The sequence below is a fragment of the Acanthochromis polyacanthus genome, chromosome 21 (assembly GCF_021347895.1).
Source record: "Acanthochromis polyacanthus isolate Apoly-LR-REF ecotype Palm Island chromosome 21, KAUST_Apoly_ChrSc, whole genome shotgun sequence".
NCBI lineage: Eukaryota > Metazoa > Chordata > Actinopteri > Pomacentridae > Acanthochromis > Acanthochromis polyacanthus.
Window position 1 is genome coordinate 17113101 of NC_067133.1, and position 22614 is coordinate 17135714.

The window sequence follows — 22614 nt, forward strand, 5'->3', positions numbered from 1 at the left end:
CTTTTGTCATTTTGAGCCTCATTTTTGTAATATTCTGTCTCATTTTTGTTGTTTTAAAAGTAAAATACTACAATGTTCAGTTCCAGATATCTGCGACTAACAGTTTTGTCTCTTTCTAGATAAACTGTGATCTGGAAGTTGTAATGTGGAAATGATAAAATGAGGCTGAATGCTTTTGAAATTGAACTTTTTTTCTTGAGAAATTTCACATTGTTCACGATGTTTTTGTAAAAAGATAATTCCTGAAATGTGAACCTTTTCATAATTGCAGCTTTTTGTTTACTTCTAGGTTATTATGCTCTGATTTGTCGGCCTCGGATGATGAGGTCCAGTTACCAGGAGCACTGGTCTGCAGCTCGCTGGTCTCATCCTGCAGCTCCTCCACGCCGTCCTCCTCTCAGCACACTAAATCAAGTAAGATCTGTTTAGACGATGCAGACATCAACATGATCAGTATGTTATCTTTTGGCCCATCCTAAAATCACAAAATACAAAATTGACTTTACGTTAACTGTGTTTATGAAAACCGAAAATAATTGCTGACAACTAGTATTTTTGGGTGCTTTTATGCAGGAAAAGCGAAGCAGGAAGCTGCTGTGGATCTGCTGCAGTATCTGGAGAGGTCAGAGGAACGGTTCTTGGAACAGATCAGAAGAGGCCAAGACCTGACCTCTGCCATGCTCCAGAACATCCACAGGACGGATGAAAACCTTGGTTGGACTGATGGGACGCATGGTGTCGGTGCTGGAGCGACTGTCCCAGAAATAAACTGCATTGTCCACTACTGCCTTTTCGAGAAAATAAATCTTTTTTTCTAAATTCCTTTACTTTTTTAGTTATTTAACTTCACCTGTTTTGTATTTTACTCATGCACTTCGGGTGAATAAACAGAAATTTGTGATGAGAGATGCAAATTTTGTCTATAATCGACAGAGACTTTATTCAGTGTTCAGTGCGCACTTTTGTTACGCACATTTTGACGGATAATCGGTTGTGCTTTTCAAGTAGATTTTAGTCAGAAACATATCAGTACCATATGGTGTTGTTGTTGTTTTTTTACTGTTACACCAAGCGAGGTAGATAAACTGCACTACTGCAGCAGATATATTATTGAAGTGTGCTTACATTACGTGTCTACATACACTGCTCACAAATAGTTCTTCAACTTTTGGGTGAAATTTATGGAAAATGTAAAAAGTTCATGCTGAAGTGATAATATCATAAAACTAGGGCATTTAAGTAGAAACATGCAATAGTGATTTCCTCATCTCAAAAAATGTTATTGAATCAAAAGCTAACAACAGTGGAGGGTATGTCACAATAAAAATGTCTCATGACAGTTTGGACAGAACAGCAGCCTTCAGCGGAAATCCAGTGCAATTGTGTCCCACCAGTGGCGTGATCGTGGATGTGTCCAGGCAGCAGCTGACCCAGGGCCGGCCGCTGGCATAAACACTCTATGCCGTTGTTTATAGCCACATCCACTAGAGGGGGCCACACCACAATAAGTGTGTGATTGGCATTTTGTCCCTGTCTTTATTCCAATAAAACATAAATCTGTTAATGCTGTTAATCATGTGCATGTGTGTTTTAACCCAATTACAAGCTGTGCACGTGATTTGGTAGTTGCCCTGTGCATGTTTTGGGGCCACAAAAAAAAATCTTGACAAAGATGATGTTTTCAGGTGAGGTTCAAATGGATATTCCACTTCTCGCTGCTCACTGGAACCTCTACCTAAAAAAGTCCGCATGAAAACAGTTGAGTGTGTTCTATGGCTTATTCAGAGTATTTGGGCAACTGTTTCTGGAAACATAATTTGATGTTAAGTTCTTACAGTGTAATTATTTTACTGCTTTGATGAGCAATAAACAAATTTCATGCTTATGATCAACATGACCATAAGGATCCTCTGGTAAATTCACAACCATCTACTGATGCATCTTACCATATGGACTTGAGGAGATGATTGGGGATGATAAACTGTGACCTGCTGGTTGGGTCCTCTCTGCTCTCATGTTTCTTAGATGTTTGTCTCAGCCTCGGGCCTGTTTCACGAAGCAGGTTAATTGAAAACTCTGAGTTTATTAACCCTGAAATGAGGGAAACTCAGAGTTTTCCATTTCACGAAGTGAGGTAACTCGAGCCTGTTTCACAAAGAGGGGTAACTTAAACTCTCGGTCAGTTACCGCAGTAACAGACTCTATGACTTGAACCTCGCCAGCAGGTTTATCTGAGAAAACCTGGAGTTCCTCTCCATCTCCACCCTCTTTCAGCCACACACGCTGTTTCATTTCCTCATTCATTCAGTCAGTAAGCGGGCGAGTTTTGGCGTAGAACAGCTTTTATTAACGATCCAGTGGATAAAGGAGCAGCATTACTGCACAGATAATTAAATATTCATCGGTAGATATCAGACCTCGCATAAATGTTCTCGCATTTCCGAACAATTATCTTTTTGAGCGGTACCGTTTCGTAATCGTTTCAAGTCTATAATCTACATAAACAACCTAATCCGTCCTTACATTTACATTACCAGCCGCTGTGTTGCGCTGCGGTTCTTTGCAAATGGAAGTTTTTATATATTGTCGGAGATGCAGAGCACTTCAGTGAGACAACTGTATGGAAGACGATCAGAAAAGTGTTCCTGGCTCTGAAATGACTTTTACTCATCATTGTGGTTTTCCCTGGACATAAACCTGTCAGAGCATCAAGGAGGAGTTCCACAGGATTGCAGGTGAATGATGTAGAGATCTGTTAAATTCATTTTAAATCATATTCTGTTAATGACATTGTGCTGCAGCCTCAGACTGGGATTAGTCATTTGAATTTCTTTTAGGATTTTCCAGTGTGATTGGCTGCATAGATGCACACACATCCCCATCACAGCTCCCGCACGTAAGGAACAGGAAGTCCATTCACAGCATAAATGTGCAGGTAGGCTACAGGTAGACTGACTACGGTTTCTATATGTTAAAGACTGCATCATAGTTCAGCATCTGTCATTCTCTGCACTGTCCAGATCATATGTGATGCTGCATACATCATTTCCAATGTGGAGGCCAAGTGCTCTGGGTCTGGTTGGGGTCTCATTTGAAAGCAGACAACCTGAATTTTCACCCAGTGCAGTCAGAATTATTCTAGGTGCTACTGGCACAGAGTATGTCATGTTGGCACACACTGAATTAGGATGAATTTTTTTTCTGGCCTGCATTTTTTCCCTAATAAAACACCTGAAAATCAGTGTGGCAGCACTGTGAGAGCTTGAAAACACAATATTGCAAAAGCCTGGGGTCTTACATAGTTCAGGTCAAAATTTCAGAGCAGTACTACAAGAAATGAGTGTTTCACACATGTATTTGTACTGATATGCCCCGCCCCTGTCAATTTTGGACACCCTCTGTATACCCTCTGCACAATGGTATATGTTCGTTTTCAGCCCATTTTCACATTATTTTCACTCCAAAAACTCATAAAGAACTCAAAAAATCACTTCAGATAGGCTTCAGTGTCGATCAGACACACAGATTCAGAGGAACAGACAGAAACAGCAGGTGGTGCCCGGAGCACACGTCTGGGAAATGACAGAAACCCGCTTGCAGAGGCGGGATTTATAGTCAAGCCATTCAGCAAGCTCCTTGGCTACCAGGCCTGTCAATCTAACGTTTCCTCCGACGTGATTTGCTGAGAGGTAAGTCAGTCAGTGATGTAGTCCAAATCTGTCAGTCTCGGCCACGGTTGGCTGTTCCGCCGTGGTAGGCGGAACAGAGTCACTTGATTGGTTGAAGTTCGGTTTGAAGCGGAAGTGAAGCCTTCAGTATCCATTTTGAATGCCGAACGAAGGAAATATAAGTATGTTTGATAAAGTTATTTACAAAAATGCAGTGAATATGAAACGCACAGCGCCACCACGCGCCGCCTGGCCGCGCACGGAGCCCATCGCTTTCTGGATTTTTTACTTATTTCGAGACATGTTTTGGACAAAGTATTATACTGGATTGTTTTCTCTGGATGGCTAAGCTTGGGTTCTGGCCGGTTTTTGTGGATTATCTTCATTTTTGAGCAGGAACGAGCGTCCAAAGTGCGTCCAACGGTGAGCTGTACACCTTTACGTGATTTGTTGTTTGTTGGACAAATGTGTTTATATTACCCGCTGTGGTAATCACATCTGAAAGTGGTTTATACCGGCGGATTCATGAGAATGTCAGCTTTCTATGTGTGTATAGTGTTTGTATAATCGCGTTTGCAGTGTCGTTCTATATATGTCGTTCTAGTTTTCTATCTCAGAGTAGATCAACTCAGAGTTGAGGATTAAACTCAGAGTTTCCTGAACCTGCTTCGTGAAACAGGCCCCTGATGTTGCCTTAAGTCCAGTCCATTAGCAGAAACAGAAAACACAGTTTGCCCTGCTGTACCCACTGTCAGGGGCTCCAGTCTTCCCACTCACGTCTGTACATTTGCAAACGTTTTCGTTTCTGTGGACGTGGTGGAGTTTCGCGTGCAGCAGCGTCTGGAACCAGGCAACCAGAAACAGGACCATAGACCTGACAGGGCCGGGCAGGACCGGACCGACAGAAACATCTGAGGTATATCCACTTTACCTGGCATCGGGTCCTCGCTACATAGGTCCTACAAAGTTTAAAGTGGCTGCCGTTAATGTTTCTTGTGTTTTATTTTGCTCATACTGTTCTGATGAGTGTGTCACAGACATGTAGGGAACATTCATGAAAAAACGGATAAATCTGCGTCCCGTATTGATTCATTACGCACAGAAGGACGCCTGTCTATAACGTTATCAGCTGCGTAAATACCATTATATACAGTCTATGGTAAATACGGATGTGAATCGCATGATTGGCAGGAGCAGCCAGTCACCGGTCACTGACTGGCTTACATTGAAAAATAGTACAGAATGAATTGTTATATGTTTATGAGCAATTTTGGTTGGATTTTATTTTATTTTTTTGTGCACAGTGCAGATTTTCTGAGACCGTGCCAGCAGTGTGCAATTCCGCACACGCGCAGCTCAGAAGGAACATTGACTGTGACGTCACGGGAGTCACGTGCTAACGTGGCTCACGTGGCTCACGTGCGTGAGCCACGTGAGCCACGTGGAATCACGCCTGTGATGTCATTGGTGACGTCAGAGCTTATGTCTACTAATGTAGCTCTGACAGCTTTTAAAGAACAGAACACTGTTCTAGGACCGTGGGACAGTATTCACGGCAAATTTCTCGTGCGGCATTTAAGGTTATATTATCGTATCATCATGGTTTCTTGGTTGAAACCTGGAACTCTTATTGTCAGCAGCAAAAACTCGTATTACGTTGAAAAGTACCTGGGAGAGGGAGGCTATGGAGTAGTGGCCAAGTGTTTCAACGTGGAAACCGAAGAGGTCGTTGCAATAAAAGTGTACCGCGAATATGTTTACAAAGAAGATATCGAACAGGAGCTTGAGGGCTTGAAAAAACTTCAACAAGTTGATCCCGACCAGCACAACTTGGTGAAGTTTATTGAGCATTTCAAATACCAGGGTCAGTTTTGTCTGGTCTTTGAAATGCTGGGTTCACACCTCATTGACTTCATGATATCGCGGGAATGGAAGCCACTAAATGTGGCTGAGATAAGACCCATTGCTCAGCAGCTGTTGGTGGCTCTTGAAGGACTAAAAAACATTGGTCTGCTTCATGCTGACATTAAGCCAGACAACATAGTGTTTGTTAATGCTTTGCCATCCTCGAAAGTTAAGCTGATTGATTTTGGCTGTGCTGGTGAGGCATCTAAACTGGCAGAATTTGAAACCATTCAGGTCTCTGGATTCAGGGCTCCTGAGGCCATCCTGGGTCTCCCTCTCACAGAAGCTATAGACATGTGGGCTGTCGGTGCTGTCCTGGCACTATTGTTCCTCGGTCGACCGTTGTATCCAACCGAGTCGGAATATGAACAACTCAGGATAATAGTTCGTGTGCAGGGGCTGCCCAAAGAGCATCTTTTGAAGACCGGAGAAAAAGCGAGACGCTTTTTCACAGAGTGTCAAGAATCCTCTGGTCAGGCATGGAGGATGAAAACACAAGATGAATATGAACAGGAAAGACGCGACAAAGTCACCCGGTGTCCTTCCTATTTTGAGGAATTCAGCTGCATCGATGACATGCTGCACCCTTTCAAAGACTACATGGACCCCACACTGGAAGAAGACACCAAGGCCTTCCTAAGTCTACTCGAGCAGATGCTGGACATGGATCCAAATACAAGGATCACACCCAGCGCAGCTCTTGGCCACCGGTTCATTACAATGAAGAACATCTGTACAGACAGACCACCTCAAGAAGTGACTGTCACAGATGCGGAACCTGCGGAAAATATCACGGAAGAAGACCAGAGCATGCAAGAAGATCCCTCAGACATCACGGAAGCAAAACCAAAAAAGAAACGCTTCAGAAGGATTCGAAGATTCTTCTCGAGGGTGACTAAGTGCTTCACTTGCTGCTTCACTTGCTGTCGAGGAGTCGATGATGACTGAAAAGAGACTTCATCACAGGTTGGGTTCATTTAGTTCATATTTCGGAAAAATCACTTTCAATTTGATTTGAAAGTATACTTAAATTATTATTATTATTTAAAAATACAAATTTACATTAGCATGGAATGTTCAGTTATTTCAGTTATGCCACTGAACATTCCATGCTTCCTCCACTGAGCAGTAGCCGTGGATTTGCAACTTGAATGGTGATACTTGGTGGATTTGAACTAGGCCTGTCTAACAGCCAAGCCATCAGCCTTGCTGTAGCCACCTTTTGCCTTGGGCTCCCTGCTGCAGCTCATCCATCCACCAGACCCGGCCCAGGTCCTTTTCTTTTCTTTTCTTTTTCTTTTCTTTTCTTTTCTTTTCTTTTCTTTTCTTTTCTTTTCTTCTTTTCTTTTCTTTTCTTTTCTTTTCTTTTCTTTTCTTTTCTTTTCTTTTCTTTTCTTTTCTTTTCTTTTCTTTTCTTTTCCTGTCGTGTGTCCTGTCGTATGTGTGTGTGTGTGTCTGTGTCTGTGTGTGTGTGTGTGTGTGTCCCCTCTAAAGAATCGCCACCTTATCGCGGTGGAGGGGTTTGAGTGTCCCTGTGATCCTGGGAGCTATGTTGTCCGGGGCAATAGCCCCTGGTAGGGTCTCCCAAGGCAAATTGGTTCTAGGTGAGGGACCAGACAAAGAGCGATTGTGAAAACCCTGATGACAAAGACGAAAGGCGCTACCTCGTCCAGACTAGGGAAACCGGGTCCTCTCCCTGGAGCCTGGTCTGGAGGGGAGCTCGTCACAGAGCACCTGGTGGCCGAGTCTTTGGGCCCCGTGGGGCTTGGTCGGGCACAGCCTGAAAAAGTAACACGGTGTCACCGCCCGGTGGGTCCACCATCCACCGGGCAGGAATAAGAAAAAGAGCTTCTGGAGTTGGCTCGGGTGCTGTTGCCCTTGAGCCTCCCCCTTCCTCCATCTCCTCACCCCTTCTGCCTCCTTTCTCCTCACCTCTTCAACCTCTGTCACCCTCATCCTCTCTATTTCTTCCCTTTCCTTCCATCTTTTATTCTTTCTATTCCCCCTTTCCTCTCCTTTCCTTTCCTTTTCAACCTCTCAAAAAAATAAAAATAAACTAAAAATAATTAAAAAAAAATATTTCTGCATATGTGTGTATCAGATCTGAAGACTTCATGTCTGATTTCGGAGTTTTCAGGTTTTTGAAGATTCCTAAAATGAGCTGAATTTGAATTATTTTCAGGTGATGCTGCTTCTAAATATTCCAAGGATCATTTTCAGAGGAGACAAACAACATTTTTTGTGTGTTTTATGCTGTGATTCGTCCTGCTGATTTATTCTGTAAAATATGATGAATGTTCTGTACTTTTGAAATATTATAAAAAATATTATATAAAGCCTTTATCCTTGGCTTTTGCTTAATTTTTTTTGTCCCCTGTCCATCTTGTAAAGCGTCTTTGAGTGACCAAAAAAGCGCTATATAAATTTGATGCATTATTATTATTGTTATTATTATTAACATTTCCATTTATGAAAGAATCAGTGCAGTAATGTTACTCTTATAATCAGTACTTTTGTATATCTTGGATTACTAAAGGCTTATGTTGTCTTATCTTCTGAGACATTATTCCAAATATTTCCACTGAATCTTGAGAGTCTGAGTCAGCAATCATTTACAAAAATATGACTCTTTCGTATCAAAGTAAAGACTGATTTTAACAAAATAATGTCTCCAGATGTACAATATGAAATGATCAAATTAGTGATTGCATGCGCCTGAGCCTGGGATCTTTCTGCATGGAGTTTGCATGTTCTCTCTGTGCATGCGAGGGTTTTCTCTGGGTACTCTGGCTTCCTCCCACAGTCCAAAAATATGCTGAGGTTAATTGGTTACTCTAAAATTGTCCGTAGGTGTGAATGCGAGTGCGATTGTTTGTCTGTATATGTAGCCCTGTGACAGACTGGCGACCTGTCCAGGGTGTCCCCTGCCTTCGTCCGAGTCAGCTGGGATAGACTCCAGCACCCCCCGCGACCTTAGTGAGGATAAAGCGGTGTATAGAGAATGGATGGATGGATGTTTTTTTTGTTTGTTCGTTTTTTAGTTTGACCGACCGAGTGGGTCAATAGTACGGTAACTGTAGTCACGCCCAAGAAAATCTGTATCTGCATGGGTCCAAAGGATTGAAATCAGGCTATAAAACAAGCAATTTGTTAAATAGCCCCCATATATCGGTATCTGTTGATATCGGAATCAGAAATTGAGAGTTGGACAATAACAGCATATCTGTTATTGGGGGGGAAAAGCCAGTATCTGACATCCCTAATAGCCAGAAGTGTGACTGTTGATTGTATCTGCGTGTTTCTCATGTGTTTCTGCTGGTTTTACTGAAGTAAATGACCAGTTCAGCACCACCAGTGGAAGATCCTCAAAGCACAAACCAGACAATTTGTTGCCTTTAGGAGGCTTCACAGATAATCTGACTTTTTACTCTTCATAATGTTAGATTTATTTTGGCGTGTTTTATGCACTGATTAGTTCTGCTGTTATATTCTGTTAAACATGATGAATATTCTGTATTTTTATAATATCCTGTGCAATATTATTCTGTATACATATACGAGGAGGACATATGATACATGGGTATTTTTCTGCTTCAAGACTGGATCTGGATTTTCACTGACGGGTTCCAGGAGACAGCGTGAGGTTGGCCATGAACAGATGAAAATATGGTGCACTCACCTGGGAGAAGAAAATATTCAGTCAGGAAACGTTTGCATTAGTCTTAGGAATAAAACGGAACATTGAGCTGGTGCCAGAGAAGACATTCCTTGCAGATTGTTCGTTAGTAAAACTATGAATTTAAAAGAATTTCTAGAGCATGACAAGTTGTTTTGATCATAAAGCATATTCTTTTCTAGATTGTTCATTGTTCTTTTGGCATTTTGTGTCTCATTTTTGTTGTTTTAAAAGTAAAATACTACAATGTTCAGTTCCAGATATCTGCGACTAACAGTTTTGTCTCTTTCTAGATAAACTGTGATCTGGAAGTTGTAATGTGGAAATGATAAAATGAGGCTGAATGCTTTTGAAATTGAACTTTTTTTTCTTGAGAAATTTCACATTGTTCATGATGTTTTTGTAAAAAGATAATTCCTGAAATGTGAACCTTTTCATAATTGCAGCTTTTTGTTTACTTCTAGGTTATTATGCTCTGATTTGTCGGCCTTGGATGATGAGGTCCAGTTACCAGGAGCACTGGTCTGCAGCTCGCTGGTCTCATCCTGCAGCTCCTCCACGCCGTCCTCCTCTCAACACACTAAATCAAGTAAGATCTGTTTAGACGATGCAGACATCAACATGATCAGTATGTTATCTTTTGGCCCATCCTAAAATCACAAAATACAAAATTGACTTTAAGTTAACTGTGTTTATGAAAACCGAAAATAATTGCTGACAACTAGTATTTTTGGGTGCTTTTATGCAGGAAAAGCGAAGCAGGAAGCTGCTGTGGATCTGCTGCAGTATCTGGAGAGGTCAGAGAAACGGTTCTTGGAACAGATCAGAAGAGGCCAAGACCTGACCTCTGCCATGCTCCAGAACATCCACAGGACGGATGAAAACCTTGGTTGGACTGATGGGACGCATGGTGTCGGTGCTGGAGCGACTGTCCCAGAAATAAACTGCATTGTCCACTACTGCCTTTTCGAGAAAATAAATCTTTTTTTCTAAATTCCTTTACTTTTTTAGTTATTTAACTTCACCTGTTTTGTATTTTACTCATGCACTTCGGGTGAATAAACAGAAATTTGTGATGAGAGATGCAAATTTTGTCTGTAATCTACAGAGACTTTATTCAGTTCAGTGCACACTTTTGTTACGCACATTTTGACAGATAATCGGTTGTGCTTTTCAAGTAGATTTTAGTCAGAAACATATCAGTACCATATGTTGTTGTTTTTTTTTTTACTGTTACACCAAGCTAGGTAGATAAACTGCACTACTGCAGCAGATATATTATTGAAGTGTGCTTACATTACGTGTCTACATACACTGCTCACAAATAGTTCTTCAACTTTTGGGTGAAATTTATGGAAAATGTAAAAAGTTCATGCTGTAGTGATAATATCATAAAACTAGGGCATTTAAGTAGAAACATGCAATAGTGATTTCCTCATCTCAAAAAAATTCATTGAACCAAAAGCTAACAACAGTGCAGGGTATGTCACAATAAAAATGTCTCATGACAGTTTGGACAGAACAGCAGCCTTCAGCGGAAATCCAGTGCAATTGTGTCCCACCAGTGGCGTGATCGTGGATGTGTCCAGGCAGCAGCTGACCTCTGCCTCGTAATTCGCCTTAAGACCAGCTATAAAGAGAAACATAGATATTATCATTATCATCAACATATAGTGTGTGTTTAACCGCTACGCCTGCCTGGTATGGTTACCAAAATGTCAGAAAACATTATACTATACTATGTTGTCCAATATTTGAAAAAAACATCATAGTATACTATGTCGTCCAAAGTGTCAGAAATTCCTGGCGACCTCTGCAGAAAGCCAGTCATTATTATTTATACCAAATCGATGTGTTAACAGTCAAAGAGAAGGCCGAGTGTGCAAGGCTGCCTCCCTCCAATCCTGTCAGACAGTGGGTCATTTCACAGAGAAATTCTGTTGCCTTCTTATCCAGAGGAAAATCTTTGCAGGTCTATTCAGTAAACGCACTGATCGTCGCCTCGTTTCTCTGTATATCATCCGATTGTCTTGGCTGTTTTGGTGGAGGGATCAGTGCGAGGAGGTGCTTTTACGGTGCAGAAAATCCATTGTCACCAGCACGCTGAGAGTGCCATCTTGGGTCTGTTGCAGATCACTGCAGCTGTGCTTGATTTCACAACACAACTGAGGGTTCTGCACAAATGCGTACGAAAAGCAAGCCGCTACATTTCATCCTTTGATCCATGTTGTAAATAAAAACAAAGCATGACAAATTACACAGTACTCAAGTGCTGGTTTATTGCATGTATTTATTGTCCAGGTACCTTTAAATGGTTACCATGCTAGTTAGTGAACAGAAACAGGTCCAGGGTACTGGATGTGATGACTGGGCTGCTGGTTGATGACAATTTAAGTTGTACATATTTACATTTAAAAAAAAAAGGCAGAACAGTGACAGACATGAACAACTTAGCAAAATAAAAAACTCTCAACAAAAATATCAAGCTAGTCCCTGGTATTTATGTCCCCATGTCGGTCTGAAATAGTAGTATAGCATAGTAATAAAGGCACTCTGCTGTTTATTATACACATTTCATTGATTTTAAATAAGAGAAGTTCACTTTTGGGGCTTTCACAGTAAAAATTCATAACAGAGTTGATGTTCTCGTTTTAAAAAATGCAAATCAAGACAACACGTAAAGGTATTAACTTCATCACGTACTCAGAAAAATTATAATTTAACAGGCAAAGGATCACTGGAAGCTAAAGCACTATAAATATTAAAACCGATTTAAGTTAGGAATCTAAAAAAGCAGCATCTCAAAAACAAACAAACAAACAAAGGATCAATTTCCTACACTGGGTTTCTATGCAACAACACAATCCAATACAGCACTCTGGACTCAAGGTCCACTGGCTATTACAACAGACTTCACATTTATGATAGCACATTCCTCTCTGTGGGCTCTGGCACAAGGTTAAGGACTAGAGCACGAAAAATAAAAAAACATGGTGGCCTTGAATCTTAATGTCACTTCGACGCTCCAGCTGATTTTGTGCCATACTGTTCAGTTGCAGTTTGTGCTGTTCCAGTGCAAAACTGTCATTCACATTGCGAGATAAAGGAGAAAAGCAAATGCAAACTGGCTGAGAAGGCATTGCATTAGTAACCGAACATTACACGTGAATGTGGGTGGTAGCAAGATGCAGCAGAAACCTACAATAAGAGATATTTAAAAGAACATTCTCAATTTCCATAAGAGAGCTTCGGTGTTTCCTATTAAAAAAAACACGAAGATATCAAATAAGTGCTGGCTAAAACTCAGTGTAAAAAGGGCTCATTTAAGAGCATATCTACCGTCTGCTCTTTTTTTTTTCCTCTTTGGTGTAACGTGACCAAACAGATCACTTGCACTAAACAATTCCTGCCAGGCACAAGATGTAGCTGTGAGAAGCTAGAGAAGGCTACAGATCAGACATCACCTCTTAGTGCAGACAATTCTTAATCCACTGACCAGCTGAGCAGTGATTAAAGGTTTACGGTGGTACGTTGTAGGGAATGAACAAAAAAGGGCATTAACACACACTACCTTTCAAAAGTTTGGGATCACTTAGAAATGTACTTATGTCTGAAAGAAAAGCAGTTTTGTTCAATGTAGGAAAGGTTAAATGAATCAGAAATACAATCTAGACATAGTTGATGTACTCAATGACTATTCTAGCTGGTAACACCTGATTTTTAATGCAATATCTACATAGGGGCACAGAGGAACATTTCCAGCAACCATCACTCCTGTGTTCTAATGCTACATTGTGTTAGCTAGTGGTGTTGAAAGGCTAATTGATGATTAGAAAACTCTTGTGCAATTATGTTAGCACATGAATAAAAGTGTGAGTTTTTATGGAAAACATGAAATTGTCTGGGTGACCCCAAACTTTTGAAGAGTAGCGTCTCTGCAACATTTCAGTGTCCGTTAGCCCTCATCAGCTCCCATGGATAGAACCTGTACATGCACTCATGTACTCCTTTTCATAGTATTCTGATGACATTTATTGGCCTTCTCAGTCAAATGCTGTGACATGATAAGAACTCTCTCCACTTCAAACCTCGAGTGTGCAAGTCTACAGGTTGAAAAGCTGCTGTTTCTATAGCATGAGCAACGCTAACGTCTAATGCTAACATAACGGAGTGCGGGCAATGCCATTCAGTGTTAAAGCAGAAATAATCCCAAAAATAAATTAGAAAGGAAACGTTTCTCCAAACTTTAACTGGCACTCTTTTACAAAACTTAGAATTCTTAATCATGATTAGGGAATTCAGACCATTTCTATGTGAAGCCTCGAATTATTTTAAACATTGTGCTAATGTTACAATAAATACAAATGCCATTTGTGGATTAGGGGCGACAAAATTAGAAATCTACTTGCATAGATATTCACCTTGGAATTTCCAATCACCTTTTTTTTTGACTATTACTGCATCTAAAGTCTACTCAAAATGCAATATTTGGGGTAAAAACAACGTAGTGGATGAGCACAGATAAACATAGCTATCGGCTACATTTACATGGAGTCTAAACCAAACCAGAATAACCAGAAACAAAATAACTAGTGCAATAAACAATAACGCAACCCAATAGGGGTACAAGAAACCACTTTATGAAATGTATGACATGGAGTTTATGTTCAGATTATATCAGAGAAGAACTACTCAATGGTATTTGGCGAAGGATGCAGAGCCTGAGCGAAGTTATGTGATGATCGCTGTTGGTTTGTCTGTCTGTCTGTTAGCAACATTGCTCAAAAACGGATGAACGAATTTGGCGGAAATTGTCAGAGAAGGTCAGAAATGACCCATGAACCAAATGATTAGGTTTTGGCACTGCATTACATTTAAAAAGCGGTTTTATTTTGAAACGAAACCTGTGAAAAATGACCACAAGCTTCTTGAAGGTTCTATATTAACGAACAGGGTTGTACTACTGGATTGTTCGACTGCACGAGTGTTTCTGGATTTCTGGTTATTCATGATTTTGTCCTTTAGAACAATGAGACACACTCGGTGCTAAACAACACACTGAACAATCAGCCACAAAATAAGATCAGTGAAGTATTAAAAGCACTTAGAAGAGCATTTGAGCCCAAAAGGGCTCTTACAATGAATGAAAAAATAACAAAAACAACCCCCCCACAAAAAAAAACAGCCCTATAAAGGATCTTGATCGTCTTCAACAGGGGGCAACGCTTTAATAAGATTGGAAATTTTAAATACTTAAATAGATATAAAATTTTATCTTTTTTTTTAACACAAACTGTACATATCTGGTACCAATACATATAAAAAATTACAAGTGCGGTTACTTTAGAAAGGAAACGCTCTGATACATCATTATCAAAAATATGTAGCTTTAGTAGCACTTTTTGTTCTTCATTTATCTAGTAAACTTTACAATGCTACATTACACTCCGGAGAAGTGAATGAGGTCTTTTTTTCTTTTTTTTTTTCCCCCCTTCAGCTTCACTGCAGTGGTGCTACAGAACCTCAAAAGTCACTGACTGCTGTTTCGCTCTAAATCCATCAGTTTTTCCTCCTCCACCCCATCCATCTCGAATCACTTCCTCTTCACCATCCAATCGCTCGTCGGATCACTAGGTGCTGGTTTTTCAACCCCGCTTTTCCTCTTCAAAATGCATTTCAATCAACTTTTTCGACTTTCCCGATAATCTTCTCGCCAAAGATTGGCAAGATGGCGTCATCTTCACGCACCTCCTCGAACACAACCCCACAGTCAAACTCATCGCTGACCTTCTTGAAATAATATCTAGAAAAGACAAAGAACATGGTTTTGGGTCACAAAATCAGAAACCAGATTGATATGATCATCTTTTCAGATTAACAACCTCATTTGGCAATAAATTAAAGAATTTTTCCTTCCTTCCTGCTGCTGTTAAAGGAGACCAGACAGAAAAAAATCAGTCGTACATCTCTTTGGTACAGTATCATGTTTATTATTATTACTTACTAGTTATGTGACGATCGGAGTCTGTCTGTCTGTCTGTTAGCAACACTACTCAAAAATGGACTGACGGATTTGGATGGCATTTTCAGCGAAGGTCAGAAATGACACAAGGACCACCTCATTAGATTTTGGCAGTGATGCAGCTTATAGTCTGGATCCACGGATTTGTTAAAGATTTCTGTGTCCTTGCGAGATAGCGGCACAGCATAACTATCCATGACAACAAGTGAACACTAGGTCAGCTGCCTGTTGACGATCACACGATTGCAATCCTACTCCAAATCCACCACTGCGGACTTATCAGGACTTATCCGTCGGAAATGATACAGGGAACAATTGATTAAATTGTGGGGGTGTTTCCGAGTCCCATCAATTCCCACCGCCTGCTACAAATTTGCGATTCGGTATCTGTACATAACGTACACATGCATACAGCGAGACATAATTTTGTTAGTGGGTACATCTATATTAAATGGCCACGTTCTATGGTGCCGTGATTTCAGCCCTCGGAAAAGATACAACTGAGCAGCCTTGGCGGAGTACTGTGCTCTCTGAGTGCTATTCTTGTTATAAATATGTTGCCGTTTAAAAACCCTGCGCAATATTTCCTTTCTACTCATGCGTAATCTGTGCAATAGAGGCAATCCGTGCAATATCAGTATTTCTATTCATCAAGAACTCTGTGCATTATCACTGATCTGTGCAACAATGTTATTTTTTAGATCTAGTACTTCTGCATATTGTGGTTTGCTTTGATTTTTTTTATATGTTTTGCTGCTGTAACATTGATCATTTCCCCACTGTGGGAATGATAAAGGCTTATCTTATCTTTTCTTTTAGTCAGTAGATCCTGCTATAATTCAAGTCTTTGATTCAGATAAAGATTAAATATTGAAAGAGTTTATGAAAACAAATTTCTAGGTCTGGGACTGGATCAGAAACTTAGTTGGAGCAAAGTTGCCTACGAAGGATGAGACACATTCTGAACTCAAAAGGCTCTTACACATTATACTGTTCACTGTTTTGTTTTTTTAAACCATGCTTGACCTACTGTGCAGAAGTGTGGGGTAACATATAATATGACATCACATCCAATAAACACATTTCAATAAAAGGCTATAAGGATCATACATAAAGTGGAACATCATGAGGATGCTGATATATTGTTTTCCAAAACCAATACTTGCTCAAGACAAACAATAGGTTCAGAAGCAACATTGCAAACTATGAATTAAGAAGAAATTAGAATAAAAAAACATTTGCTAGAAGTCTACCAGTTTGAGGGGCAAACTTAAGGACTAGTCTGGGAGATGATCTCAAAATGAGTACAACTATGAAACAACTGAAAGAATGAAAAAAAACTGCGTGAAAAATATAATAATGTGTAAATGTGTTGAAGTTTCTAAAGAGGGGTATAAAAGCATAAAATTTAATGCAAACAAGAAACAGTAAGAATTGAGGACGACTAATAATGTCGCCATTCTCATTTTCAGACATTTTTTTAGGTTTTGGATTTGGTTTGGTTCCTTTTTGTTTTGTGTTATTTGTTTTGTGTATTTTACTTCATTTTTTGCCTTAATTATACGTTAGTATGTCTGAAAAAAATCTAATGAACACGTAAATAAATTGTACATCTGTAATGTGTCAAATATAGCATCAGTGCTGTAGGAACAAAGGTAGAAATTCTGAAAAAGAAAACCCTAAAAGCATCAAACTCACCTGACTGAACTCCATTACATCAATGCTAACAGGCAGCCTGAACCACAGAACCACCCACACTTAGTAATTTTAATTCTTTCTGAACTGGCCTCAGTATACGTACAGCATACACCCTTTAGACAGCCATACTGTAGCTCTAATAATACTGCAAATGGTGCAACATTTTGAAATCTTACAGCACGCTGCGTTGCATCAAATAGCCCCATAAATCTCACCTGTAATTTCCTTTCTTTGTTAGCAGTTCTTTGAACTGGCCCAGTGTGACAACCCTCCCTTTGACAGACGTCCTGTATGGTATCAGCTCCTCACAGAAGTAGTACGCCACCGTAATGTTTTCACACGGCTGCTTTTTATTGGCTTTATGTCTGGAAAAGACAGAAAACTACTTAGAAAATGTGAAGCTGTACACAAAAGGCTTTCTATATTATATATTCTTCACTTATCTTAAAAGGAATCACACAAAAAAAGCAGGTCTATTTGGGCTGCAGTTTTCTAAGACTGAAGGAAATGAAGGTTGTTACAGTTCAAACAATGATGATCAAAAATGTCTATAATTTTAAACGACACAATGACAGAACCAAAAAACACTCAAAGGCATAAAATGTACTGGAGTGAATGCATCAGTCGGTGCCTGACTGCAAAACCAGACAAAAATCAAGTCTACAAAAGAGATGGACACAAAGGGGAACTATTGTGTGAACCCAGACAGGTGGCTTGTACATTGTGTTTCACAAAATGGGTAATTATTTTGAACTTTACCAAATTCCTGACATTAACTGGCAGCTGCCTCTAGCAACTCACTGCCATTAGAGGCACATAGAAAACACATAACCCAAACAAAACCTCTGCAAGTGTCAACAAAGGAAACTGGGAAAAAATCTTGTTACTGTATACGCAAGTACGCAGTAAGCTTAGCTAAGTGGGAGCTCTATAATATTCACAACTTCCTGTTACTGAAATGAGGAAAACTTTTACATTTTTTGCAGCTGGGTCACTAATGACTGCCCATATTTTTTTATTATTTACATTTCTGGTTGGGAGAAATGTTTTTTTGTTTTTTGGAGGGGGGGGGGCAAATACTGAAATCAGACATTTATAATAAAGTAATTTTGATAAAATATTACAAGTATATATTACAGATGAGTAGTTCAAGGATTGTTTATTATCTGCTATTGATGAATATGTAGCAGAAACTTGTAAAAGAGAAGGCTAATTTTTTAAAATTTTGAAGCCTTTATGTCTTCCAATTCTGGAATGACTCATAATTAAAATAATAAGTCCTTATTCATCGCTACTATATATCGAAGTCACTTTGCTTGCTAAGCAACAGCCTTGAGCTTTAAAATCCAATCTTGCTGTGATCTTTGAAAAAAACGCTCAAGCTTGGACAGCGGAGGAACTGAGGAGTTCAAACAGTGACTGCAGCACGCCGAAGCCCAGTTCTCTGAGGTCTAACAGGAGGATTCACCCACTGGTGGTTCCATATCATCTACCTTTCATCTGTCTCGAACACTTCTCCTGCTCTCCTCTACCCGTTAAGCATCCGTCTGAGAGGGCAGCCAAACATCAAACAGAAACATGCTTCTCACAAAACATCAAAAACTCGTCCTCCGTTTAACAGCGCGGCCGGTCTGCCTCTGCAGAAACACAGACAACCCTCGCTTTTACTTCCTCTGTGATCCTTTCTCTGCTCATCGGGGAAACAACCGAGAGATCTGATGTTTTCCACCAGAGGTATTTATGGCAAGGTGGGGAAGAAGGAAAGTTGACAGCAACACTATTGCCACTGGAAATAATATTTTTATCACTGGCTACCTGACGGTGGACAAGCAGTACGTTCAGCATAGCCAGATATAACGGGTAACACCATGGTGATTCTAAATTTCCTTTCAATTTACTCTCAATTCAATCAATTTCCTTTGTTAACACAGGTGTTCTTCACCAGATGTCTGCACTACAAAGCGATACTTTAGGGTTGGTGAGATATGTTGAGGTTGAAGTCAGAGTTTTCAGTGCCATGAAAGTGGCTCTCTTTTAACCTGCTAGATCTCCATGGTAACTGATGCTGCAGAGTTTCGGATTTACACCGACTGTAAGACCCGTTTCCCCTTAAACCAAACCGTTTCCCGACAATTCTCCATCAGTGATGCGGATTCCTAGCTGAGGGAATATGTTTAATCTGCAAACCTGTTGATCTGTGCGTTACTAAAACCGCCAAAGCCAAACAGTTGAAGTATCGCACACTGATTGCATAATTTTGCCATGCCAGCCAAACATGTATTCAACTGAAATCACATAAATGTCTTTTTACATTTGGTCCTGATTTGCTGTCAAATTTATTTACACTGTTGATACAAGTGCATGGAAAAGGCACTATTCTATTGGTATTTATTACAGAAAATATTCAATCAATAACATTAAGTTCACTTTTATTTGGTCAAACTAAAGTGATACCCCGCATTACGGGACAGTCAATACAATAAATGCACATCAATACAATATGTTTACAGCTATAATGTGCAATTTTCACATTAGATAAACGCTATCATAAGTGCTTACACTAATTGGTAAAAATTAACTTAAATTACCACACAATTATACCAGCATTCCTGTCTTTTACCATTTGCAGTAGCAGTGCTTTGTGATTACACTTTATTCCTCATAGCTCCACAATACAAACATATATATATAGATATAAGTATGTGTATATGTGAGGGGAAAGTTGACATTCACTTTCATGATGCCCGTTATCTCTCACTGGAGCTTTTGTCAAGCCAGCGCTCACAAAGAAAACCTGGCCATGTACAACTTGCTTTGTCGTACAGCCCTCAGGCTTCAGGCTCTGTTTGCGGTCGCATTAAGGGGGGCATCATTTGACTCTTCCTCTGTAAAAAATGGGACTGAAACAAGTCACATACTTCAGTCAAGAGGAGCACGTTTGTTGTAATGGAGAGCTGTGAAGAATAGGAAAATGTACTATAGTAGAAAGCACCGTTAGAGCGAATGTTACAAGAGAGGAATGCTGGTTCAAAACTGTTCAGGAGTTAATATTCATTTTACCACTCAGCGCACTCTCAATGCTTGCTGCTTATTTCTAACACAACAGCTGCACTTCACAGCTCTCAAACTTCACACATCTTAACATGATACACAGGATACAGAAGAGAATTAGGGTCTAACACTGTCCCATAATGAAGGATACGGTGAAATCACTTTACGTTTTGGTCAAATCTAACTGAAATTAATGTTACTGATTGAAAATTCTCTGTGAAAAACACCAATACCAGTGTTTTAATCTGGGTTCTACTAGCTGCAATGCCAGCGCTGTACAAAGGACGTGGCAGTAAATGAGGAACAAGCAGAAAACGGTATTTATGAATTTTCTGCATCACCTGCTGAATGCGTGTAGGTTCTCCTGATGACGTCAGCTTGTGCAACTGAAGCTGCACATAACCATCCATTATCTATACACCACTTAATCCTGGAGGGGGCTGGAGTCTATCCCAGCTGACTTAAGGTGAAGGCAGGGGGACATCCTGGACAGGTCGCCTTCTATCACAATGCTACATATACAAACAAACAATCACAGCCACATGCACACCTACGGACAATTTAGAGTTACCAATTAACCTCAGCATGTCTTTGGACTGTGGGAGGAAGCCGGAGAAGATGTAGAAAGTTGAAGCTCTATGTACAAAGATCCCAGGAAGGCCAGAACATAAATCGGGGATCTTCTACCTGGACGACCAAAGTGTTAACCACCAAAGTGTGCAGACCTTGGATGGATGTGTTCAGTGGAATCATTAAAGTGTGGCTAAACAGCTTTGCAGATATAAGATACTCCCTCAGCCCATAGAGAATATCTTCAGGGAAAGATTTAGTGAAAAGGTCGCACTTAACATGATCAATTTTTGGTGCTTCCTCTGGAGCGTTGAAGCTTTGCAGCATCAATCGCCATGGTGATCCAGCCAGGTTAAAAGAGAGCCACTTTAGTGACATTGAAAACTCTGATTTTAGGCTCAAAATACCTCGCTAACACACTAATCCTACTTCATAGTACACCTTCTACTAAAATAAACAGCCTTGTATTGTATTTGCTATTTTTTCTGCCCATTATCTTCTATTTCTCTGGACACTGGATGCACATTACTGCTTACCAAATACAAACCACTGACTTAACATGGATCAGTCCATATTTAGCTGTTAAGAAGCGTTTTGGTAATCACTGAGTCTGATTCCTGCATTAGTAAGTGCAATGAAAACTAGACAAGACACCAAATGAAAATGACAAACAAACCCAATGACGCGATGTGGGGAACTACATGGGAAGTAAAGAGGTGAACTATGGGGAATCTGGAAACGGCGGAAAAAGTTGGGACACAGCGGACGTACTCGGGCTCGGAGAGCTCGCTGTCCGAGACGGCGGGCACCACACTGAGCGGAGGGAACAGCGCTGGTCTGACTGCTGTACGACCCCTCTGGATCACCTCCATCACGTACCTGAGGGATGGAATAACCCTGGTAGTTAGACACATACCGACACATAGGCCAAAAAAACAAGTCTTTGTCTTTCTAGGCTTGTTAAATATACACTACCATTCAAAATTTTGGGGTCACCCAGGCAACTTCATGTTTTCCATCCCAAATTTTAACTTTTATTCATGTGCTAACATAACTGCACAAGGGTTTTATAATCCTCAATTAGCCTTTCAACACCATTAGCTAACATAATGTAGCATTAGAACACAGGAGTGATGGTTGTTGGAAATGTTCCTCTGTACTCCTATGCAGATATTCCACTAAAAATCATCCGTTTCCAGCTAGAATAGTCATTTACCACATTATCAATGTCTAGACTGCATCTCTGATTAATTTAATGTTATCTTCACTGCCAAAAAGAATTAAAACGAGGACATTTGTAAGTGACCCCAAACGTCTGAACAGTAGTATATTCCGCTGAAAAACTGCACTGATTAACTGGACAGATAACTGTGGCAATGAGGCGTGAACGCTTCCTACCGCTGCTTGGGCTGTAAAGTTCCAGACTTAATCTTCTCCTCCTCGAGCCGCCGGCAGACCTCCTCCAGCTGGATGAGGGGGCTGGGAGCTGGGTTGGGGGGCATAGTGGGGTCCTGGATGAATGGGTGAGAAGGCTGCACGTTGTTCCGCAGCTGGGTGCCGACGCATGGATGCATAGAGCCGGACCGCTCTGCTGAGCTGAGGCGGGATCCCTCATGGCCCGTCGTCCTCTTGGACCCTGTTATACTCCTGAAATGTGAAGAATATCAGCAATTAAACCAACAAAACACTCATGAGAGCTTTATGATTTTAGCTTTGGCTTGTGGGGGGCAAAAACAAAGAAAACTACAGACTGGAAAAGGAGAGCTTTCCTTACACGATCAGAAACACAGCACAGTGCCTGCAACATTTGAAATTGAGGATATATCTAAAAAGTATTTCTACATGCAATAATCCTTTGAACTCCAAAGTTTCTGAGTGTTTTGTTTGTTTTTGTTTGCTCTTGTGGGCTCAGTTTTGAATGCAATATAAAGTCGTGCATCTCTCTGGAAAGCACAAACATTAACAGAAGCAGAGAGAACTCAAATGTGCCTTTTATGCAGTTTAATGTTATGTAAAGTTAAAAT

General features: G+C 40.4%; 1 protein-coding gene across 4 annotated transcripts in view; it reads right to left on the reverse strand.

The window, feature by feature from the left end:
- Positions 1–11521: 11521 nt before the first annotated feature.
- Positions 11522–22614, reverse strand: part of axin1 (axin 1) — a 39542-nt gene continuing 28449 nt past the window's right edge. For all 4 annotated transcript variants that reach the window (XM_022214435.2, XM_022214434.2, XM_022214433.2 and 1 more), the window contains 4 exons: positions 21989–22237; positions 21362–21469; positions 17185–17334; positions 11522–15052 (listed from right to left, as the gene is read on the reverse strand). In XM_022214435.2, coding sequence (XP_022070127.2) covers positions 14926–15052; positions 17185–17334; positions 21362–21469; positions 21989–22237 — 634 coding nt within the window. In that variant the 3' untranslated portion in view covers positions 11522–14925. The remainder of the gene's footprint in view (positions 15053–17184; positions 17335–21361; positions 21470–21988; positions 22238–22614) is intronic.